Source organism: Microcebus murinus, chromosome 1 (assembly GCF_040939455.1).
Source record: "Microcebus murinus isolate Inina chromosome 1, M.murinus_Inina_mat1.0, whole genome shotgun sequence".
Lineage (NCBI taxonomy): Eukaryota > Metazoa > Chordata > Mammalia > Primates > Cheirogaleidae > Microcebus > Microcebus murinus.
In genome coordinates, this window is record NC_134104.1 from 45,457,997 (window position 1) to 45,483,999 (window position 26,003).

Consider the following 26,003-nt stretch of genomic DNA (forward strand, 5'->3'; position numbering starts at 1 on the left):
ATTTGTTTATTGTAGAGACATGATCTTGCTATATTGCTCAGGCTAGTCTCAAACTCCTGGCCTCAAGTGATCCTCCCACCTCAGCCTCCCAAAGTGCTGGGATTACAAGTATAAGTCACTGTGCCCGGTTTAGATTAATACATCTTATAAGGTCTTCATCTCTACCTAAGAATGCACAAAAGTCAAGAAAAGATAGACTATTCTATGAACATAAAATAAATGATCAAGGGTTATGATCATTTCTTTCTTTTTAACAAATGTTATAATATTATAATGAAATATAAAGTAAATTCTACTACCATAGCAACTATGATGACACAGTTGAGTTCATAATCCCCATCTGTCCTTCATCCCAACCAGCCATTTCTATATAGGTGAATGGCTTTATCCATTCCAAAAATACTTTTAAAATCCCTTAGTTCATTTAATAAATATTTATTGAGAATCTACTATGTATAATAGGCACAGTATGAATTAACTACATATACACAATATAATTTACATAATTATACAGCACAGAACACCAAATAACAGATGAAAAATATTTTTATGTTTTGTACAATTTTATTCAAAAGACACTTTAATTTTCCCTCTGTAAAAGATACAATTTGATTTTATACAAGGTTAATATGAAATAATACCACATTTTTCCATTTAGGTGTGAGAACTACAATTAGAGGTACAAATACAGACAGGACACATGCTGTGTGGATGGTGTGGTGATTGGATGTTACTTTCTTAGGGACACATCTTGGAATGGCTGCATTGTGCACAGACCCAATGATCACCACTATTAGCATCACCTTAGCACAGCACCGAGTCTATGAAAAAAAGAGTTTCTAAATTCTCTGCTCCAGAGGAATATAAAAAAATACAAAAACAGAGGGAGCACCTAGTATCATTGATGAGATCTTCTTACAATTAGGATAGAATAATGTAAGAAAATACAGGTGGATGATTTTATAATGAAATCTTTTCTACCTCCTGAAAAGGGTTTTTTTTTCTGAGTTAAGCAGAGATCCATTACTAGAATTTAACAATTCTACTTGAAATCCCATATTGATTTTTTTTAAGCACACAACAAGCCAGGTAAATGCCAGGACCTAGTGATTTTTTTGAAAGTACAAAAATACTCAGAAAGTTACACCCATAAAAATGTGTAGGCAGGTAGAAAATTTTCTGTGGACAGAACATTTTCAGAACATCAGAACTGTCATCTCAGGAAGTGAGGCATGTTGGGGAAAATGCGGACAAACCAGATCCAGAGTAAAAGGAAGGACTTATAATCAGAAGACTCACCAACCAGGGAGATCTGTACTAACTCAGAAACCTGGATCTCAACAATCCAGTGTGCTTTTTGTACTTTCAGAAGACAAGGCAAGGTGAGGGGAAGGTGTGGATGAATCTTCCACAAAAGAAAGAGGAGAAAAGACTGACTTACTTACCAATGAGGTCTGCAGTAACAAAGTGATGGCCTGGATATTAATGACGGAAACCCAAACAAACACTGTAGGGAGTGAACCAACAGAACCTGTTTAAGAAAGAGGAATCAAAGATTTACCAAGTCTCAAGTACTACTTGACTTCACAGCTAGATTCCTAGAATTATCACTGGGAGAAAGGATGTCCTCATGGTCATTAATATGTGATCTCAGAGTGAACACTCAGAAGAACTTACAACAGGTCGATGAGTAAAGAACTAATGATACAAATACTTTAGAAGACATGATCACTCACCAGTTTCAATTGAAATCTTGTCCCTGGTGGGTCCCCATCAATACGATATCGAACCTATCTAGGACTGGCTATCTAATTTGTGAAGCCTAGCACAAAATGAAAAGTAGGGGCTCCTTATTGCAAAATTATTAAGAATTTCAAGACAGCAGAGCATTAAACCAAGCACAGGGTCCTTCTAAGTGTAGGGTCTTATTCTATTGCATAGACTGCATGCCCATGAAGCTGACTCTAGCTCTATTAAAGAGAATGCAAGTCAGAAGTTTCAACTTTAATTGTATATAATGAAGAACTGCTTAAAAATGTCAAGTGATATATTTTCAGTGGAATATAATTTTTACCAGAGACTATAAAGCAGTCACTGATTTAATCATATTCAAAATGAATTACAACTGAGGATTAGAATCACCTTAACCAGTGAACAACTGCTTGTCTTGTAAATGACAGAACAGTTTTTAAAACCATTTTTTAAAAGTTTCTGAAAACCTACTGGCAAAAATTGAAGGGACACATGGGAGGTCTTGAATATTAGGATGGTAATTTGACCTAGATTCATGCCTTTTATTCTTTTTGGTAGAGGGCATCTAAAACCTCATTCTATGTTAAAAGAAATTTTCCCCAATGAAGGACTGAACATCACACAGAAATCCTGAGCTTAGAAGTGGGTGCAGTAACATGCAGCTTTGTGTTATTTCCCTTTTGGGAAGATAGTGAACATGCTTTTGGTTGTAAATGAGATACGTGTACTATATTTTGTGTTTATTTTAATCAAATAGTCTTTTTAAATTATGAAAAATTTTAGATACCAAACTATGGACTCTATAAAGAATACTGGAGACCTATGTAGCCACCTCTCAGCTCTTAAGAAATAAAATATTAAAAATTTAATTGAAATGATTTCTTCCCCTTCTCCAAATGTAATTGCCATTCCGATTTTTTTTTTTTTTTTTTTTTTGAGACAGAGTCTCACTTTGTTGTCCAGGCTAGAGTGAGTGCCATGGCGTCAGCCTAGCTCACAGCAACCTCAAACTCCTGGGCTCAAGCGATCCTCCTGCCTCAGCCTCCCGAGTAGCTGGGACTACAGGCATGCGCCACCATGCCCGGCTACTTTTTTTTTTATATATATATCAGTTGGCCAATTAATTTGTTTCTATTTATAGTAGAGACGGGGTCTCGCTCTTGCTCAGGCTGGTTTTGAACTCCTGACCTTGAGCAATCCGCCCGCCTCGGCCTCCCAAGAGCTAGGATTACAGGCGTGAGCCACAGCGCCCGGCCCCGATTTTTCTATATATCATTCCCCTGCACTTTCTAGCACATAATGCATCTATTCTTATTAATACATTCTTAATGATATACATATATTTTTTTAGACAGACTCCCGCTCTGTCACCTGAGCTAGAGTGCCATGCCATGGCATCAGCCTAGCTCACAGCAACCTCAAACTCCTGGGCTTAGACAATCCTCCTGCCTCAGCCTCCCAAGCAGCTGGGACTACAGGTGCATGACCACGCCCAGCTAATTTTTTCTATTTTTAGTAGACACCAGGTATTTTTATTTTTTTTTAAGACAGAGACTTACTCTGGCTTGAGTGCCGTAGCATCAGCCTAGCTCACAGCAACCTCAAACTCCTGGGCTCAAGCAATCCTTCTGCCCTCAGCCTCCCTAGTAGCTGGGACTACAGGCATGTGCCACCATGCCCAGCTAACTTTTTCTATATATTTTTAGTTGTCCAGCTAATTTCTTTCTATTTTTAGTAGAAACGGTGTCTCACTCTTGCTCAGACTGGTCTCCAACTCCTGAGCTCAAACAATCCGCTTGCCTCAGCCTCCCAGAGGGCTGGGATTACAGGCATGAACCACCACACCGGCCAGACATCAGGTCTAGTTCTTGCTCAGGCTGCTTTGGAACTCCTGGCCTCAAGCTATCCTCCCGCCTTGGCCTCCCAGAGTGCTAGGATTGATTACAGGTGTGAGACACTGCGCCTGGCCAATATATTATCTTTTTAACACCAAATATAAATGACACTGTACTTTACCAATCTGTCTGCCATGTTTTGCTCATTCAAAATCATATTTTTCAGATTTATCCATATTGTTACATGTAGGTAGTTATACTTCATCACTGATGTTTCCAGAACTTGCAGATGTATTTCCTTAGGTCCATCCTCCTAACAAGTGACTGCCCCAAGGTCCCAGGAGTAGTCAGTGGCAGCCAAGGGGCCGGCTGTTTTGGTGGTACTGGTGGTGTGGGCAGTTTGCACGTGGAGGTCAGGCGTTCACTCGTGTGGGGTGAAGGGGAAGTGGAATGGGAGAAGGATCTTGGCAGCTCTCCCTGGCCGAATTCCCTTACTAGAATTTTAAATTTGGACTTCCAGGCTGTTAAGGTAGGAGGCTGGAATATATTTCCTTCACTATTTATTGCGATTTACAACTTTTAAATATTCAGATTTAAGTATGTGTACTTTCGTTTATACTTTTGACTGGCCCCACAAGTAGAGGTGGTCTGCCCTTCCCTTATATCCTGCTTTCTTCAGGTCGTATTCTTATAGTAGGAAATTACTGAAATGTGGCTCTCCTTCTAGGTCCACTTGTATTATTTGTATTAATTACCACCGCCCCTCCTCTCTCCACTAGCTAGGACTCTCAGCTGTGTGCTTGCTGAGCTCGACGCCAAGTTGGAAGGAAGACGCTAACCCGACGCCAAGAAGCGACGCTTGAGGCACGCTTCCACCAAGCTCCGCCCAGCCCGGGCCCCGCGGCATCCTGGGACGTGTAGTCTTTAGGGGCACAGCAGCTTCCGCCAAGTCTCCTCCCCCAAGCGCTGGACGCTGCCTTTCGCCCTCCGGGACGTCGTGACGTTGCGTTCCTCCGGTCCCTTACCACTTCCCTTTCTTTCCTTCTGGAGAAGCTCAGTCCCGGACTTCCGAAGACTTTACGACATTGGGTCTCAGAGTCGGTCTCAGCGCCAGGTCCACTTTTCGGCAAAGTGACGTGGACGTCAACAGCAATGGCGGAAGGAGAAGAGGTCCTGCCACCGCCAACGTCGAGCGGCGACGGCTGGTGAGTGAAAGCCGAGGCTAAATCCCACTGGCCTCTTTTTCTTATTTCTCACCATTCTGGGGTTCCCTGAGGCACCGTCAGGCGCCGGCATGAACGGGAAGACCCGTCCTTGGCAAAGTCCGGCGCCCTGCCCCGCCCCCTCTGCCTGCCGAGTCCCCTCTGCCTGCGGGGTCCCCCCTGCCTGCCGGGTCCTGCCCAAGGGGCTGGGGCGGGACTCGAAGGAAGAGGAGTGTTGTCCAGGTGCTGGGCCTCAGTTTGGGCCTCTCGCTTCGTCCACTGCTCTCCAAGATGTGCTGGAGAGGGTGGCTCCAGGGCTGAGTTTGGCTGAAGTCCCTGGAGTAGACTGGTTAAGACGAAGTTTCTTGGATGCAGATCTGGGGAACTAAAATATGATTTGAAGAAAAGACCTTGTGAAATTACTACTGTGATCTCTGCCTGAGGGTTCAGAGGTTGAGAGATACACCCAGGGAGGATCCCTTCCACATAGTTGAGATGTTTTTTATATTGATTTTTAATCTGGTTTCGCGTTCCAACAGTTTTTACCATTCGTCTCTTCCACGCAAGCCGTCTTCTTCCTTCCTATCACTTCTCTCGCAGCTTGATATCACAGCTTCGGATGCAGCATGGGACTTCGCTGTTGCCGCTCCCAAGCCTTTACGTGCTTACCTGATTTGTACTCAGGCTTGTGGGGAGGCCCTCGAATAATTTTTTGGTACACTACTCGGTGTTGTTAATCTTTGGGAAATGCTTCTGCTTTTGAAATAGTTGATCTTCACAATAGTTAGGGAAAACATCATTTTAAAAAAACCTTTTGAGGTTTGTCTGATTTTCACAATTGATTTAAGTGTATTAACCCACATGTATTTGGATTTGCTTGTTTTTCTTTTGTGAACAGCTCACTAGCACTTTGTTTACCTAAAAATAATACGAGACATTTGTAAGTATCGAGTTTAGTCCCTGAGAAAAAAATGGAAATTATTGAAACGGGTAGATAATAGAGTAATTGAGAAATTCAACTCTCAATTAGCAGACATCAAACATTTTCTTAGTGGTCTCCAAGGTGTAGGAGAAAAACTTATGAGAACCTAGGTGTAGTTTCCTTCCTCAGTTTGCTTATTTTGGAGTTGGGATCTGTAACAGGTACACTCAGTAGCAAGGTAAAATTAATCTTATTCTTTGGGAGTGTGATTAAAAGTGTTACGGGAGTTGGAGGAGTGCAGAAACCACTTCCACTTGGAATCATTAGGGAAAGCTTCATGAAAGCAGTGGTGTTTGAATTAGACCTTGAAGAATGAGTAGTATTTAGACCAGCACTGTCAAATAGAAGTATAACATGACCCACATAAGTAATTTAACATTTCCTAGTAGCCACATTAAAGACTAAAAAGAAACAGGTAATATTAGTTTTAATAATCTATAATACTTTAATATATTCAACGTATTATTTCAACATGTAATCATTTTTAAAAAACAATTAGATAATTTTACATTTTTTTTTGTACCAAGTCTTATCTAATGTACATTTTACATATACCCTACATCTCAATTTGGTCTAGCCACATTTCAAATATTAAATATTCACACACGGCTAGTGGCTAACATATTGGATAGTAGTCAGATTAAGAGATGGGAAAGGCCTTTGACTGCAGTAACAGCATAAGCAAGGGCATAGGCAAGAAAACTAATGGTTTGTTTGGAGAGTGATAACTAGAACTGCCTGGTTGAACACAAGTTGTTGAAAAATAGGTCTGGAAAAACATTTTAAAAGATTTTAACCAGTTAAAGGGACCTTTTAAAAGTCATTGACAAGGACATTGCAATACTTTTCAGAAAGTGACTTAGCTGGTTATAACCTGAAGTCTCTAACTCCTGGCCTCAGGTGATCCTCCCATCTTAACCCGCAAAAGTGCTGGGATTACAGGCATGAGCCACTGCACCTGGTCAGGTTGTAACCTGAAGTTTGCTGTTTTGGAAGGGTGAGTTGTTGTTTCACAAACTGGACGTAATCAGCTGATTGAGGGCCATGAGGGGAATGTTTCTAGAGTTAAGGTATCTTGGGGAGTTCTTAGGTTAGGAGGATTGTGAGCATGTGTCTAGTTCACAGGCAAGGCACATGGAGTAAATGGTTGCTAGAGAGATGGCATTTGTTCTCTTGTAAGGTTGCTGTGTCTTCCCATTTTTGTTCATTTTATTTTCATGAATGGAGGAACCATGAGATATTCTGTGATTTCTATTCTTTCTCCATCCTCTTCTAATCTTTGTCCTTTTTTTTGAATCCTTACTCTCCTCAACAGTCACTCAGGAGTGAGTTTGAATAGAGTCAGGAAAGACCTTGGGAAAGACCAGGAGAGCACTCTTGGAGTGCTTGGTGAATGAGCTGTTACCGAACGAGGTTGCTTTTTTGTAAAAAAATAAATAAATAAATAAATAAAGAGTAGATGTTTTTATTTATTTTAATTTTGTCAGATACAGATTTTTCTAAAATATATCATGTATCTCACTTCCTAACCCAGATTCATCTTAACTACTCCGGGTCTTTCAGTTTACAAATATAAGTGTATAAGAATAAAACTAGGTCCTTGTCCTCAAGGAATTTATGGTCTAGTTACAGGAGTTGCATTTAAGAACGTTGATTAATTTTGTGCTGCTGTAATTTGCTGAGACCATTAGAACCTATCAAGACAGATAGTGTAGATTGTTGCTATGTTAAATGGCTCCACACAGCCATCCCTTTTTGGGACTGCTTTTTACAAGTTTTTCCTGTTTTCTTTCTTGTCAGTGGTATCTCAATTTGTTCCTACTCTGTGAAACTAAGTAATTGAACTTGTTAAAATTATGTATACATTCCTAAAAAGGCTCAGGATGGAGCTTTAAAACCTTAAAAGTACATGGGCTCAATGATACCATTTATTACTTATTTACTAGTTTTCAGTTATGGTCTAGATCAGTGGTTCTCAATTTTAAATGTGCATTGAAATTAGCTGGGGAGCTTGTTTAAATTCTGACTCAGATTTTGGGGGCGACTTGAGAGTCTTTATTTCTGACTAGCTCCTAAGTGATTCCAATTCTGCTAGTTCATGGACCACACTTTAGTTAGTAAGGTGCTAGGTGATGTGTATCTCAGAATGAGTAGGTCAGTGGAATTTATCTCTCTCTATATGTTATATTGTATCACCTTACAAGTTATACTATAATTTATCTAAATACGTAACTTGTCATTGCTCTTTAGATAGTGAACATCTCAAGAGCAGTGGCAGATAGCAGGTAGCTCAGTAAATGTTTGTTGAATGAATGTATGCATGAATGAATACAGACTTTTGTATAATCATGTGCAATGGCATACCAAGCTGTCATTTCATATAAGTTTCCTGACTCCAATGTTTTTGTGAGCTGTGTAATTGTCTGCTGGCATAATGCTCATTCTTTATGGAAAGCCAAGTGGATCAGAAACTGCATCAGCTCTCAAGCTTTCTGAGACTTCAGCCATGTAAGCTCAAAGGGTGTGGTGAAATCCTTGTAAAAATAGTTAATTTGAATTGATACAAACTTAATTTTAAAAATTAATGTATGCTGTGAGAATCTGGATTTGTAAAATCAATGTTAAATTGTTACAATTCAAAGATTGACAGTTATTCTTCTTGGTGTTGAAGAAGCCAGCACTGGATTTGAACAGATGTTCTCATTTTCTGAGGCTTTCTTCCTGACATAATTCCTAAAGATCTAAATTCATAGTTTAAAAAAAAATTATATAAACTTTAATTATACAACAACTGATATTCCGAGCTTGTGTAATTTAAAATGTTTACTCACAATTTTTACTTTTGATTCGTGGTTCTAATTTATTGCTAAGCTTTTCTTAAATTATCGTTAAACTGTTCTTAAAATATAAAGTTTTAGTTCCATAAAGAAGCTTCTATTGTTAATTTGAGATGTGAATAGGTATTGTTTTGAGAATAATGAGGTATTTTTACAAGTTTTGTGCACTCTATAAATAGCCCTGTGTCAGTGCTTCTTACTTTATAAACATTAAAACATGAGGAAAGATTTAAAATGTCACTTAAGGACTGGATGATTGCAATTTCAGATATGATATAGTCAGTAAAGAAATATGTTAAATATGAAAGAGAAAGGAACTCTTTGTTTAAGAACAACACTGGCCGCTTGTGGGACTAGGAAGACCAGATATCACCTTAGAAAAAATGAAGAGAAAACAAGCTTTATTATTTCAATTAGGGGTTATTAAGTGACAGCTGTTTGATTTTATAAACTATAATTAGAGGGCAGGCAAAGATGAGAAATTAAGATGACTTATTTTTTTATATTATTTATGTTGAAGTCTTTATTATAATTATAATTCAGATTTTACAGTTTTTGGAGGAAATTCCTAGTTCACTTCTAGGATTTTGTTTCCTGTAGATGTTTTAATATCCACATATTAGAGTAAGTAATTGATTTTGCATGCTAAAGAAATGCATTTCAGTTAATTCATTTTATCTATATGTACTCATTATAGAGAGAGTACAAGTGTGTTCCCTATATTAGTGAAGCAATTCAAGTAATTCTGGATCACTAAGTTAAATGTATTGCAATATACAGCCAATTTATCAGTAGGAGTCTTTTGAGCAGAATAGATAAAATATACTTGACAAAGCATTTCTGCAGCATAGTGCTGAAATGTGGATTCTATTTGGTATAAACTAAAGACAGTGCCCTCCCTCCTTGTATCAAAAAGCAAAACAGAGTTTAGCAAAGCATTCATAGTTCAGCAAACAGTCACTGAATACTGTTTGAAGGGTTTTAGGAAAAATTTGAAATGATTTTAGAACTAGAAATGTGTGTTGTGGTTCCTTGCTTGGGCACGTTAGCTTTTCGTCATTTTATTTCTATGAATAATATGAAGATACCTTCTGAAGATATCTAAATACTAGTGTTTTGGGAAATTACATGCTCTAGCAGGGTAGAATAAGATTATATACTTGGAAAAGGACAGTGCTTGAAATGACTTATATAGATACTGCAAATTACAGATGGAAAGCAAATAAGTCCCTTATGTTAAGCTCATTAGATCAGACTGTTTCTTGTGGAAATAAAAGATCAGTAAGTTAAGAGCTACTTAAAGGAAGCCTATTTCCTGAAATTTAATGTATATTTGCTTTTAAGAGTCTGCTTAACTTTTTAACCTAAGCTAAGAAAATGACTAATTAAATCATTTGTTTCAAGTCTTCATCTTTTTGTTATCCTTTAGCTGACATAGCATTTCATAGTTGGGTAGGAATGTTGTAGTGTGTGCTTCTTTTTTAAATTTGAAAGTAGTTGCATAAAACTAGTTGTTATGGTGGTGTTTAATTTTAACAAGGAAATACAGATTGAGAATTCCTTATTCTAAATGCTTGGGACAGATTTTGGATTTTTTTGGATTTTGTAATATTTGCATTATACTTAACTGGCGAGTATCCTTAACCCAAAAATCTGAAATCCAAAATGCTCCAATGAGCATATCCTTTGAATATCATCATGTTGGTGCTCAAAAAGTTTCAAATTTAGGAGCATTTCAGATTTTGGATTTTTTTTTTTTTTGATAGAAAAATTCTTTAATTGAAACAAGTTTACACGTTGACACTTATGGCCTAACTAGAATAAATCTGTTCAAGTTAAAATTGTATTAAGGACCAAACAAATAATGACTGGTATATAGGGGGGTTCTCTCAAAACAGTGGGTCCTAGTCCCACTTTTTACTCTAGAGATGAAAACAATTATCCTAGAGGTCAAACCATGCAGTGTTACACACAAAGTGTTATTTTGTCATACTCATACAGTTTCAAAACATGAGAAGTATCCTTTTCTATCAAAAACCACCAAATGGGCCGGGCGCTGTGGCTCACGCCTGTAATCCTAGCTCTTGGGAGGCCGAGGCGGGCGGATTGCTCAAGGTCAGGAGTTCAAAACCAGCCTGAGCAAGAGCGAGACCCCGTCTCTACTATAAATAGAAAGAAATCAATTGGCCAACTGATATATATATAAAAAATTAGCCGGGCATGGTGGCACATGCCTGTAGTCCCAGCTACCAGGGAGGCTGAGGCAGAAGGATCGCTCGAGCCCAGGAGTTTGAGGTTACTGTGAGCTAGGCTGACGCCACGGCACTCACTCTAGCCTGGACAACAAAGCGAGACTCTGTCTCAAAAAAAAAAAAAAAAAAAAAACCACCAAATGACCTAATATTTAAAATATCTTAGAAATACTTTAGTAAATACACCCTTAATTTTTGTTAACATTGGTTTCACCCTGATTTAGTCTATATACGTAAATATACAGACTATCTCAAAGTACTAAGCTGGAGCAACTAATGTTGTATGATATAGAAATGAAAATAAAAATTCCCCTCAATATAGCCATGTTTTCAAATAGGTTAGTTTCCTTATATAGCATTTACTTATATTTACTGCATAAGCATCATGGATTGACTTTTTTCCAATTAAAAAAATACTTATGACTTCCTTAATGAGTATTAAGAAAACTTAGAAATGAGACCTGTATAAGAAAATACTATACATTTGCACAGATCTTTATCCTTTATATATAATGTTTTTATATACCATTTAATTTGGATCTTAAAACAGCTCTGTGAGGCCGGGCGCGGTGGGTCACGCCTGTAATCCTAGCACTCTGGGAGGCCGAGGCGAGTGGATTGCTCGAGGTCAGGAGTTCAAAACCAGCCTGAGCAAGAGCGAGACCCCGTCTCCACCATAAATAGAAAGAAATTAATTGGCCAACTAATGTATAATAGAAAAAATTAGCCGGGCATGGTGGCGCATGCCTGTAGTCCCAACTACTCAGGAGGTTGAGGCAGCAGGATTGCTTGAGTCCAGGAGTTTGAGGTTGCTGTGAGCTTGGCTGATGCCAGGGCACTCACCCTAGCCTGGACAACAAAGTGAGACTCTGTCTCAAAAAAAACCAAAAAAAGAAAAAAATAGCTCTGTGAGATACAGGTTGTGAATTATTGTTATTGCCTTGTTAAGAGATGAGAGGACAGTTTTAGAGTGGTCATATGACAAACACAGGTAGTGGAAGATCTGGGACTTAAATTCATGTCTCCTTATTCTTAGCCCTGTGCTTTTTCTAAAGTTGATTGTGTATAGTATATTTCACATATACTTAATGGACACTTAGAGCACATGTAAAAATATGCTAACTATATAAAAACATGCTAATCACATACTCAGTCAACCATGTGTTTTAAAAAACACAATATTCAAACATGTGCATTGCTGAGCATATGTGTGTATTGGTTATCTGTGGTGTCTGTTAGGCTATAAGGGTATGTATAAGATGTATACCACCTTGTCTCTTGTATCCCTGAGAAGGGGCAATTCATGATTAATACGGTGGGATATGATAGAGATAGCATTATATACTATAGCATTATACCCCTTTCATTTTATAATGCATTTTCATTCCTTGCCAGAAATCACATAGATTAGTTTTTAACCTTTAGATATTATGGTTACATAATCTAGAAAAAATATTTAACATTATATATTTAATAGATGTAGTTCTATTAATATAATAAATTCTATAAACATATTTTCACACATAACCAGCAGTATAATTGTATTATACTGTATGTACCATATACATTAAAATAAGATTGGCTGGGCTCGGTGGCTCATGCTTATAATGCTAGCATTCCGTGAGGCCAAGGTGGGAGGATTGCTTGAGCTCGGGAGTTTGAGACCAGCCTGAGCAAGAGCTAGACATCTTCTCTACTAAAAATAGAAAAATTAGCCGGATATCTTGGCTGTGCCTGTAGTGCCAGCTACTTGGGAGGCTCAGCAAGAGAATCCTTGAGCCTTGGAGTTTGAGGTTGCAGTGAGCTGTGATGATGCCACCGCACTCTAGCCAGGGTGACAGAGTGAGAGTCTGTCTCAAAAGAAAAGAAAAAGATTATTTTATTTTGATTTGCAGTAATATTTAGAACATATAAGCAATTGTATACTGTTTTAATGACTTTATCAGTTCAATATTCTTTGGTTTTATTCAGTGATGTTGGAGAAATAGGAAACTTGCTTTAAAAATATTTCCCTTCCATGGCTTTGCTATTTAAAAAAAAACAAAAAACAAAACAAAACAAAAAAAATATTTCCCATGTGTTATTTTCTCCTTTAAGGAGTTTCTAGCCTTTGGCCAGGCGTGGTGGCTTCCGCCTGTAATCCTAGCATTCTGGGAGGCCAAGGCGGTCGGATTGCTCAAGGTCAGGAGTTCGAAAGCAGCGTGAGCAAGAGCAAGACCCAGTCTCTACTATAAATAGAAATAAATTAATTGACCAACTAATATATATAGAAAAAATTAGCCGGGCATGGTGGCGCATGCCTGTAGTCCCAGCTACTCGGGAGGCTAAGGCAGTAGGATTGCTTGAGCCCAGGAGTTCGAGGTTGCTGTGAGCTAGGCTGACGCCATGGCACTCACTCTAGCCTGGGCAACAAAGTGAGACTCTGTCTCAAAAAAAAAAAAAGAGTTTCTAGCCTTTGTTGTGAAATATAAAAGAGAAATATATCCATCTCATATATGTGTTATTGAATACCATAAATTCTTGAACTTGATTTTGCAAATTTGATTTAGATTAATCAAATCAGATTTGATTTAGATTAATCAAATGAAGGAAAATGAGATCCTCTTTTATCAAATACATCTTCACTGATGGTTGGAATCCACATTAAAAATGTAAATCCCATATGTATTTCTTTGCCAAGCTATAACCCCTTGAAAAGAATTGCCCACATGTTGCAAAGTCTTGTCACTTCATTTGCAATAGCAGTTTATTTTCCAAAATTATGGTTTCAAGAAAAGGAATATTGGTGATATTTCTTTTATCATTGCACTTTGGATAACGTCAAAATTTGTAATAGACACAGGTAATGTGTCTCTCTGACTTTTGCTGTTTTAATACCATTCTTTGTTTTAGGCAAAAGATACATCCTGTTTTTAGTTTCAAAATGAACTGTTCTAGTGGAAGAAAACGCAAAGATACATTTCTTTGTGCCTTAAAAGTGCTGGAAAGTTACCCCATAAGTATAGAAAGGAAGAGTGTTGAGGACTTTTATTTTGAGAAAGTGTGGTATAGGAAAGGATTTAGAGCACCCTCTGAAGTTAACTGCTCATTAGAGAAATTATTCTTCAATTTTTAGGTAAAATCTTACACCAAATGCATTGCAACATTACAAGTTGCAAGTTACAAGAAACTTTATTTTTGCTTGTGTTTTGTTCTGTTTTCTTTACTTAGGCAACCACTCCTGAGTTTTTTTCTTAGCAGAGGAAGGAACACCATTAGTACCATTTGTGCAATTTGATCTCAATGGATTATGGATCAAAAATAAATCTGTGAAAAATATTTAAAGCATCTGTTCCATTTGTAGTTAATTGTAGTAGTTTATGGCAAAACATTTTTGTGATCTCTGTCTCTTCTGCCTATTGCACAGTGATGAAATACTGTAGCTATCAAGTTTATTTGTCTTGGCAAGCCAAGAGGACTGGATTTAACCCCTTCTTTACTTGGGACAAGATCCTGGTTAAAACACCAGTTCTGGAGAGGATTACATTATTTGATGAGGGAATCTCTCAAAGCTTCTTTTGTGGATCTGATCCTAATACAAAGTTTTACTAATTTTTTTTTTATTTCAGCATATTATGGGGGTACAGATTTTAAGGTTTCAATAAATGCCCATTTCCCCCCTCCCCCCACAAGTCTGAGTCTCCAGCATGACCATCCCCCAGATGGTGCACATCTCACTCATTATATATGTAATACCCACCCCCCTCCCACCTGCCCAATACCCTATTACTGTAGTACTTATGTGACCACTTAGGTGCTGTTCAGTTAATACCAATTTGCTGGTGAGTATATGTGATGCTTGTTTTTCCATTCTTGGGAAACTTCACTTAATAGTATGGGTTCCAGCTCTAACCAGGAAAATATAAGATGTGCTATATCACCATTTTTCTTAGAGCTGAATAGTACTCCATGGTATACATGGAGTACTAATTTTTTAAGCTGTTTTTTCCCTTGGCATAGAAATATAAAACTTGTTAAAATGCTTATAGCAAGCATGTGTGATTCCAACACAAATCCAGATAATTTCAGGATTTCATAATTATCAACTTGTGCTCTCACAAGACTATAAGTTGTCAAGGTCTTTTCTGAATGTGCTATCAAACTATTTGTGAAATACTTAAAAAGTTTTGATGGTTTGAAACTGGTATTTAAAAATAAGTTGCACAGTACATATTTATGGTCATTGAACTGGACACCTACTGTATGAGTGAATTTGTAACAAAGTTATCCTGTTTCCATTTCTACCAAATGTTGCACAAAATATTCAGGAACAAATTAAGGAGTTTTGGTACGGTAGTAATTTGTAACCAAGGTACCAACAATAATAGCAAAATAAGTTTAGAGAAAGCTTTGGTACTGATGTCTCATGACTTGGACATTAAGAAATACCCAGATATGTGGCACAAATTAAGCCATGAAACTACAATTTGACATGTGTCCCTTGCCACTGCTTGCTCACAGTTACACAGCTTGCTAGTGCATACGACTAATTAGCTGGTCATTTTAGAGTTTTAAATAATTGGTCAGAGGCTTGTGCCTGGTTATGATGTATACATGGGCAAACTTGGCTGTCATGGTTATTTAATTTGTGCTCACATTGGTTTACATTCTAAATAAATCTGAATGAACTGCATCCCAGAAAGAGCTGCTCCCACCTCTGTTCAATAGAGTTTAGATCAGGGGTCCTTAAACTAGGGCCCGAGGGCCACATGCGGGTTTTTTTGCCCGTTTGTTTTTTTACTTCAAAATAAGATATGTGCAGTGTGCATAGGAATTTGTTCATAGTTTTTTTTAAACTGTAGTCTGGCCCTCTCACGGTCTGAGAGACAGTGAACTGGCCCCCTGTTTAAAAAGTTTGAGGACCCCTGGTTTATATAATAGGACTTGGGCTAGAACCTTGGAATAGCTAGCTAGAATGTAAGCTATGTGAGAGCATGGACTTTTTGCTTAGTGCCACATCTCCAGTGCCTCACACAGTGGGTAGTGTGTAGTATGTGCTAAACACATATTTATTGAAGGTTTGAATAAAAGAATACTTATATCAGGGAAGGAAAGAATTCAGAGTGTGGCTTGGGAAGGTAGAGAAGAATCTGAAGTATTTTAAGAAGTGTCCAACTTTGCAGATTATGTAAAGAGGACGAGGACTGAGAAAAATGACTACTGACTTCTTGGGGCAGTTTTAATAATAGAGTGATGGAGGTTTTGAGTGAATGAGGAGAAAGTAAGCAGAGATGATTGGAGACTACTGATTTTAGGGAGTTGTACTGTATAGGGAAGGAAAGATGACTTTTTGAAAGGGAGTAGGTAGATCATGTGTAGGACTCTTTGAATAAGTAAATGTGGGAATATTTGAGGAAAGGAGATCATCACAGGCTATTTTTTAAAAAATATTTTTGAATGCTAAAAATACTTTCAGTGAAGATTTCTGAGTCCATTTTTTTCTCTTGGCTCTTTTTAATACTGTTAGCAGACTTACGCTTTAAACAATGTCCTGTGCAATAGAAATAACATATTTAAGATGTTATACATCAGGCTTTTGGCTTTTATTTATTTCCCAGTATTGCAACTTTTGTATTTTTATTTTAAGAAAACAATAATGTATCTTGGACCCTGACCATCTGGGCACTGTGGCTCACACCTGAATCCTGGCACTCTGGGAGGCCAACGCAGGATTGCTTGAGTTCAGGAATTCGAGATCCCATCTCTACAAAAAAGAAAAAAAAATAGAAAAAATTATCTGGGTGGTACACACTGTAGTCCCAGCTACTCGGGAGGCTGAGGCAGGAGAATCGCTTGAGCCCAGGAGTTTGAGGTTGCAGTGAGCTATAATGATGCCACTGCACTCTAGCCTGGGCAACAGAGCTGAGACCCTGTCTCAGAAAAAAAAAAAAAGGTAGTTCTTTTCCCCCCTGTAATTTCTGTGTACTCTGCATTTAAGTGTAGAGTCATTTGATTACATATGTACTAAGTAATAATTGGTCTTTTCAAACTACAGTCTTTCATTGTTTGTATAATTACAGAAAAGGGTTAGATTTTAAGAATTTTAAAAATGAATGAAGTTGGCTTAGCTTAGTTGATAAAACTGAGATGTTTCATGAATTTAAAACAATTTTTTCCAATCCCGAAAACATCCTATCTTAAGTGATTTAGATTTGGTTATTAAGAAGGCAGTGGGGATGATAGGGAGAGTGGTCCCTATGGAGTGGTGGGGGTCAAAGAGATGAAAAATGAAGGGGGTAGGCAAGAGAAGGGGGAGATAGGTGTAAGATGAAGGAAAAATGGTGATACATACTGTCAAGAATTCTTTCTAAAAGTTCTGCTATGAAAGGAAGGGCCAATAGTTTGATAGCTAGACGGAAGGGGAAACTTGGAAGGAGTTTGTTGATGTTGTTTTCTAATGGTGATACTTGAGAATATTGGCTCCAAGGAAAGAGCCAGGAGAGAAAGAAGTGGAAGATAGGATATAGGAAATAATTGATGGCACATGGCTCTGGAAGGATTGGGAGACGATAAGACCCAGGTGAAGGTACCAGTCTTACACTATAGAAGAGATACATATTCTCCTGTAAATGTAGGAAAGAAGGAAATGATGTTTGGAATAATAAGTTGTTTATGCTTGTTTGTTTTTGGAAAGGGGATTGAAATCAAAGAGAAGAGAAGCCTGCTGACTGGTATTTTCTCTTTGGAGTCATAAGTAAAGTCACCTGACATTGCTGGGCAAGGAGGCTGAAGAAAGTGGTGAATAGAAGATTTTCAAGCAGTATTGATACCCAGCAGATATAGAAGATGATGAATTTAGGGTTATTTTCCTCAGAAGTCTGCACTGAACAGAATATAGGAACAAAGAAAGCAGACTGATTAGATTAACCCAGTGTTGGGAATTTGCAGCTTTATGAATGTGGCAAGAAAGACCAGGAAGTGACAAGACCAAGGATGTGCTACTTGTAACTAATCCATGCCATCTTTCCATCCTTTGCCTTTTATCCACAGTATGGGGAGGGCACCTCCTCCTCCAAATTAATTTTCTTCCACAATCAAAAATTGAACCAAATATTTTTACATCTTTTACCTTATTGCCAAGTTTACCAGAATACAGTGTGTTTTCAGCTATAGGTTGGATTTGTTTATCCTTTTTATATTTCAAGTATTCAGTATTGGAGAACTAAAATGAAATATATAAAGTAGTACACATGCCACATTGTTTCCTTTTTAATGATTATGTAAAACATCCTTTTTTTTTATTTCAGCATATTATGGGGGTACAAATTTTAATGTTTCAAAAACTGCCTTTCCCCCCTCCCCCTAAAAGTCTGAGTTTCTAGTGTGACCATCCCCGAGATGGTACACATCTCACTCATTATGTATGTATACACCCGCCCCCCCCTCCCCTCCACCCAATACCCTATTACTGTAGTTCCTATGTGTCTACTTAGGTGCTGTTCAGTTAATACCAGCTTGCTGGTGAGTATATGTGGTGCTTGTTTTTCCATTCTTGGGATACTTCAAGATATCCATACTTCAAGTATGTGTTCCAGCTCTAACCAGGAAAATATAAGATGTGCTATATCACCGTTGTTTCTTAGAGCTGAATAGTACTCCATGGTATACATATACCACATTTTATTAATCCACTCTTGGATTGATGGGCACTTGGGCTGTTTCCACAGCCTTGCAATTATGAATTGTGCTGCTGTAAACATTCGAGTGGAGGTGTCTTTTTGATAGAGTGTCATTGGATCTTTTGGGTAGATGCCCAGTGGTGGGATTGCTGGATCAAATGGTAGATTCACTGTATCGCTTTAAGGTATCTCCATATTGCTTTCCACAGAGGTTGAACTAGTTTGCAGTCCCACCAGCAGTGTAGGAGTGTTCCTCTCTCTCCGCATCCAAGCCAGCATTTATTGTTTGGGGACTTTTTGATAAAGGCTATTCTCACTGGAGTTAAGTGATATCTCATTGTGGTTTTGATTTGCATTTCCCTGATGATTAGAGATGTTGAGCATTTTTTCATATGTTTGTTGGCCATTCTTCTGTCTTCTTTAGAAAAGTTTCTGTTCAAGTCCTTTGCCCACTTTTTGATAGGGTTATTTGATTTTTTCTTCCTGATTTTTTTGAGTTCTAAGTATATTCCAGTTATCAGCCCCTTATCGGATGCGTAGGATGCAAAAATTTTCTCCCATTCTGTAGGTTGTCTGTTTACTTTCATGACTATTTCTTTGGCTGTGCAGAAGCTTTTTAGTTTGATCATGTCCCATTTATTTATTTTTGTTGCTGCTTTGATTGCCTTTGGGGTCTTCTTCATAAATCTTTGCCTAGGCCAATGTCTAGGAGAGTGTTTCCAACATTTTCCTCTAGAATTCTAATCGTTTCATACCTTAGGTTTAAGTCTGTTATCCAGCATGAGTTGATTTTTGTGAGAGGTGAAAGGTGTGGGTCCTGCTTCAGCCTTCTACAAGAGGCTATCCAGTTTTCCCAGCACCATTTATTGAAAAGGGATTCTTTTCCCCAGCGTATGTTTTTATCTGCTTTGTCAAAGATTAGATGGCTATATGAGGATGGTTTTATATCAGGATTCTCGGATTTGTTCCACTGGTCAATATTCCTATTTTTATGCCAATACCAGATTGATTTAATTACTACAGCTTTGTAGTATAGTTTGATATCTGGCATATTAATATCTCCCATTTTGTTTTTGTTGCCTAGAATTGCTTTTGATATTCGGGGTCGTCTTTGCTTCCATACGAAGCGTAAAATTATTTTTTCTATATCTGTGAAGAATGCTGATGGGATTTTAATAGGTATTGCATTGAATCTGTAGATCAGTTTGGGTAGTATAGACATTTTAATGATGTTGAGTCTGCCGTCCCATGAGCATGGTATGGATTTCTATCTGTTTATATCCTCTGCTATTTCCTTCCTCAGTAAAACATCCTTTCTTAAAATAGCTGTTAATACTCTACATCAAGAAATGATATATTTGAGATGAGAATTTTTATCACTCTTAACATATTTTTTCTCTTAGCAAATTTACTGTGTTTGCTCATTTTAGAGAATACAGATAATCCCCCCTCCACCAAAGACATGAAATTAAAACTTTCTTGTAAGCATACCACTAGAAATAAATGTTTTAAAAAATATGCTTTCCAGTGTATATGGGAAAGAGTGGATGGGGATATATGTTTAGACATACATGTTTGTACATTAATTTTAAAGGTATTTAATATTTTTTCACTTAATATATGTCCTTAATGTCATAAACATCTTTCCATGTCATCATTTTCAGCACTCAGAATTATTACTTAGAATTTCATCCCTGATTGGAATCAGTTTTTATTTTGGATAGTTACATTGTTTGTAGTTTTTCATAGTTATGATAAGCACTGCCTTGAACATACTTGTAGCTGGATTATTGTTACCAAAAGCTTGGCACTTGTCCTCAAGGCTGCATCAGAAAAATGAGGACAAGTGGTTTGGGGAGACAGAGATTTATTAATTTGCCCAGTAAATGAGGAGGATGGAGTCTCCTGTTTGAAATGCTGTTGTCCAGAAATACAGAGCTTTTAAAGGAAGACCTTTAACCTTCAGGCAATTGCTGTTCAACTACAGTTGATGATTCTGATGGTCCCCCCTCATGACCTCCTCCTAGGACCTCTGTCCACCTGCAGGCTGTTTCCCTGAGCCATCTGTAGCACAAAGAACAAAAGAAATTCCTCTGCCCCTCCCAACCTCTTGAGACACAGATACAGGTCCTAGTTCTTCAAAAGGAGTGGGGGTTGTTTTAAAGAGACATAAAACACTTTTGTTGTTTTTTTCAGGCCACTTCTTATATTACATCATTTTACCCTTTCTCAATTATTGCTGGGTGAAAAGGTATAAACGTTAAAAAGGAATCCATAAGTATTTAAATTACTTCAGTACATTCAAATATAATATATAAATATACTCAAGCTATACTGATGAATGCTATGTGAGAAGTGGAAGTCTCCTTCCCATCTCATTTCTCTGAAGTAGCCACCTTTCACAATTTTGTTTTTTGTTCTGATGGATACTATCATAATTCTAAATAATACTTTTTGCCTTTATTACTCAGCTTATTTAATTAACACATTAACTGCCATGTGAGTTGTATTTAACTCAGGCTGGTTTTGAGCCAAGGGCTCATGAAGCATATGTAACTCACACGTCTCTTCACCTTGAGAGCTGTGTGAACTATTTTTCAAGTTGCATGTAACTCATGTACAGAAAATAATAAAAAGTAACACATTTTTCATTAAATTAGAAAGGATCATTTTGTTTTCAAAGTCTTTATTTTTGTAATAAAACACTGTGGCCCCAAGGAAAATTTGTTTTTCTAGTGTGGTAGTCAATGTGTTAAGTAGTATATATTGATTATTGAATAACTCTTGAGGGAATGTATACTAAGGAGAAATGGGACAGGTTAATGCAAAGAAAATTTACAAAGTACCAAAATACCAAGCAGTAGAAGAATAGCCAAATGAATTATTTAGTTCTTGAAAATCCTATTTTTTAAGTATATTGTGTGATTAGAGAAACGTTCATGACTTTTTTTGAGAAATATAAATAAGTGAAACCTACAGTGTACAAATTATATTTTCAGTATAATTGAGTTTCATTTCATATATATATGTCTGTGTACACATATATACATATGAAAAACTAAAAAGTAATTCACAGAATGTTAATAATTATCTCATGGTAATAGAATTGTGGTTGGTTTTTTTTTTTTTGAGACAGATTCTCACTTTGTTGCCCAGGCTAGAGTGAGTGCCGTGGCGTTAGCCTGGCTCACAGCAACCTCAGTCTCCGGGGCTCAGCGATCCTACTGCCTCAGCCTCCTGAGTAGCTGGGACTACAGGCATGTGCCACCATGCCCGGCTAATTTTTTGTATATATATTTTTAGTTGGCCAATTAATTTATTTCTATTTTTGGTAGAGACGGGGTCTCACTCAGGCTGGTTTCGAACTCCTGACCTTGAGCAATCCGCCCGTCTCTGCCTCCCAAAGTGCTAGGATTACAGGCGTGAGCCACCACGCCTGGCTGGTTTTTTAATTTTTATTATACATTGGCTAAATTTTCTAAGATGATTATGATAAGGAAAAAAATCACTTTTGTTCATAGTCAGCTATTGTTCAGTACTAATAACAAGAGTAATAGTATTCATGGATTCCATTTATAGAAGAATTATGTGGCCAAGTACTGCACTGAATGCTTTATGTTCGGAAGTTTATTTGAGCATTAATTGACCCTATAAAGTAAACACTGTGTTTCTGTATATATTCCTTATGTAAGATCACATGACTATTGAGTTGGCCAACATTGGATCCTACATCTGACTCTAAAGCCCAAATTTATGAATTTTTATGATATAGTGAATAGAGTTGATTTTAAAAAATTGTGGTAAAATCCACATAGTGTAAAAAATCTATCTTAACCTTTTTTTACTGTACTATCAGTAGTATTAAGTACATTTGTATTGTTGTACAGTAATCCCCAGAACTCTTTCATCTTGTAAAACTGAAACATTAAACAACTCCTCATTCTCCACTTCCTCTGCCCCTGGTAACCTCTGTTCTGCTTTCTGTCTCTATGAATTTAACTACTCTAGGTATCTCATAGGAGTGGAATTTTATACTGGTCTTTTTGTGACTGGCTTATTTCACTTAGCAAATATCCTCAGGGTTTATCCATGTTGTAGCATGTGTCAGAATTTCCTTCCTTTTTAAGGCTGAATAATAATCCATTGTATGTATATAACTCATTTTGTTTATTCATCCGTTGATGAACACTTGGATTGGTTCCATCTTTTGGCTATTGTGAAGAATGTAGCTATGAACATAGGTGTATAAATATCTCTTCCAGTTCCTGCATTGAGATCTTACGGATATGTACTCAGAAGTGAAATTGTTCGGTCATGTGGTAATTCTATTTTTAACTTTTTGAGGAATTGCCATACTGTTTGTTACAGTGGCCACCTCATTTTACATTCCTACCAACAGTGTACAAGGGTTCTAGTTTCTCCATATCTTCACCAACACTTGTTATTTATCATTTTTGGTAGTAGTCATCCTAATGAGGGTGAGGTTTGTTTTGTTTTTTGAGTGTGAGGTTTTAACAGACTTGATTTTTAAATTCTTCAGACCTTTTTAGGATGAATAAATAATAAATATCATATATGTATCATACACTTAATCAGTTGAACTAATATTTGTGTTCAAAATTAAGAGAGTTATAATAAGTTGAAAGTTGAAAGAACTCAAATGTCCATTATCTGATAGATGAATAAATAAAATATGGTATATTTTATTTATACATATTTATTTACTCCATACAATGGAGTAAATAAAAAGCATGCATTGATACATGCTAAACATGAATAGATCTTGAAAACATTATGATAAATGAAAGAAACCAGACACAAAGGCCATATATTATATGATTCCATTTATGTAAAATATCCAAAATAGATAAATGTGAAGAGACACAAAGTTTTTGCCAGGGGCCCAGAGCAGAGTGGGGATGAATGATGAGGGACTACTAGTGGGTATGGGGTTTCTTTAAGTACAGGAAGATATATGTAAAAAAAATTAGGAGAAAAACTAGGTCTTTTCATCTCCTGTTTGGAGCTAGAGTGTGTACAATTAAACAGTTTTCATAAATTTTGGAATTATGGAGAAAAGTTTACAGAACATGAATGAAAAGAAAACAATTTAGAGAAAAGTTTAACATATAGTTGGTTTTTCCTAGTGGGAGATTTTCTGTAGCATTTTAAATTTTAGGAACACTACATATATAATATAGTTGCTTTTAAGAATCATAATTTTTAATATGATTCAATGTATGTTTTATTCAGAAAATAATTACAAAAATATTAATTGTATTTATTAATGCAGAAGCATTTAGATATGCATAGTGCTTGAAAATTCATGCTTCTTCTCCCTTAACATTGTGCAAATACTTCCAAATGTTAGAAGGTAATCACCATGTGGTAAAGAAGAAAAATCTAATTCAGTTGCTAATTTCAATATAAACATAGATCTAGTCATATTGTTTGCCTAGCTGTAATTCTAAAGCAACTTAGATTACAATGCTTAGATTAGCTGATTTTTCCATGAAACATTAGATGAGGGAAAATTCTGTTGTTTTATTTAGGTTTTAACAGGAACCTGTAGTATTATACTTAATATGTGTTATAGTTTCAAATTCACAGAGCCAGGAGGAGGTGGTTCTCTCCTCCTTTGCAACCCTAAAGCTTGGATTTCCTCTCCTCTGCCCTGAAGTTTCTGAACACAGGAGACTATAATTTATTTTTCATACTTTCTAGAATAAATGGGCAAGGCATGTATTTTCCTTTTTTTTTTTTTATTTTTTTTTTTTAGAGATTCCGGGAGGTGTGTATGTATTTTCCTATTGTAAGACCTGTCTGAATGTCCATTGCAACTGTACCAACCTTTGCTTGTAAGATCAGTGAAAAGCTCCCCATGTTCAAACAAGACTCAGAAAAAAAATCACAGCCCACCCCCTTATATTCCACCAGACCCAAGTCTTGCTTTTGTATATTAGAATTGTATTACTGTTAGAATTAACAGTATACAATTAGAATTGTATAAACTTGGTTTTGGGGGAAGAAAAATTCTCTTTGAATACCATAGAGTTCCTATCTATGCCTGATCCCTCTATGAATTATTTAACTTAACAATTTTTAGCTCTCTTCTACTTTTCAAGCACATTTGTAATGTCAAAAATCTAATAACTGAACCTTTGGATGCCTTTTTATAAGATAATGTTAGTTTTAATTATTTACGTTTGTGAGAAGTATCTTTTACTACTGAAGATGTAGCATCCTCTGGTATCCAAAGAAGTTCTTGCTCATGGTTGTACTGCTGGAGAACATGTTTTTGGTTCCCTGGGGATAGCATCAAAGAGTCAGCAGCTGTGTCAACAGAAGTGTGCCTGTACATTATTGTGATTTAAAAAGTACTTTGAAGATTGGGCATTTTGCACCAAAATAGTAGCTTTGTTGTCTGGAATAGTGAGAGATTTGGCAAAGCTACTTCAAAAAGAAAAATAGTGTTTTCAGTTCCTCAATTCATTTACACATCTGACCATTTAAATATATGGTATTTATTCACCATAAATGCCTTTAAGTTTTCTTTGTTTCATGGTTAGAAACAGTCAAATTCTTACAGGTTGTCTTGTACACTTTGACTAGAATAGAATAGATAAGCCCCAGTCTTTATCAACTGGAGGCTTGAACTGTCTCTCAGCAATACCCTTGAAATCTTTTTTCCTTGTTTTTCTTCTAATACTTTGGGAACCATATAGCAAAAGAACAAAATGTTTTTTGTGCGGTTTCTAGTTATCTTCCTGTTCATATGAATTGGTAGTAGGTTTGTTAAGGAACCTTTCAATCAGTGCTTTTCTGTTGAATATAATCCTAAGTGATTACATTTTCATTTAATTTCTTTCCCTTAAGAAGGCAACACTTTATGAAATTTATATATGTAAACTAATATTCTTAGAATCCTATCAATAGGGAGGTTTACAATATCTTATTGAGAAAATTAAGAATGAGAGTAATTATTTTCTTCAAAACCACTAGAGACAAAAATCCTGATTTCCTGATCCTAGTGAGATGATTTGTGTATTAGGTTGCTTCAAAGAATTTTAGAAATTGGCTGGGTTCTGAAATTTTAAATAATTTATACAGATTTTTTAATATATTCTTTGTCAAAATTATAAACACTGAAACCTCAGCTTTTGAAAATTCCTAAGGAATTAATTTAACCAGTTATTTTCTGGCTAAAGAACAATTTATACCTTTGTGAAAGTTTTCTTTTAATTATTCTAACCAGGTACAAATGAAAATAAATTTCATATCTACTTTTCTCCTTATACATAATTGACTGAACATAACTGCTTAATGATTTGGTAATTTACCTGAAAATGTGGTATTGTTATTTTGCTTTAATATATAATGCCAGTTGAGCCTTTTTTCTTCCTCTAATATTTTTTTTTTTTTTTTTTTTTTTTTTTGAGACAGAGTCTCGCTTTGTTGCCCAGGCTAGAGTGAGTGCCGTGGCGT

At 36.7% G+C, this 26,003-nt stretch overlaps 1 protein-coding gene and 1 long non-coding RNA gene across 3 annotated transcripts in view; one reads left to right on the forward strand and one right to left on the reverse strand.

Annotated features, from left to right (window-relative positions):
• LOC105859356 (uncharacterized) overlaps window positions 1–4,449 on the reverse strand; it is a 45,646-nt gene extending 41,197 nt beyond the window's left edge. Inside the window, exon 1 of the long non-coding RNA XR_012921007.1 lies at window positions 3,769–4,449. This is a non-coding gene — a long non-coding RNA (uncharacterized LOC105859356). The remainder of the gene's footprint in view (window positions 1–3,768) is intronic.
• Window positions 4,450–4,587: 138 nt separating this feature from the next.
• TBC1D23 (TBC1 domain family member 23) overlaps window positions 4,588–26,003 on the forward strand; it is a 61,670-nt gene continuing 40,254 nt past the window's right edge. For both annotated transcript variants that reach the window (XM_076001209.1, XM_076001211.1), the window contains exon 1: window positions 4,588–4,792. In XM_076001209.1, coding sequence (XP_075857324.1) covers window positions 4,740–4,792 — 53 coding nt within the window. In that variant the 5' untranslated portion in view covers window positions 4,588–4,739. The remainder of the gene's footprint in view (window positions 4,793–26,003) is intronic.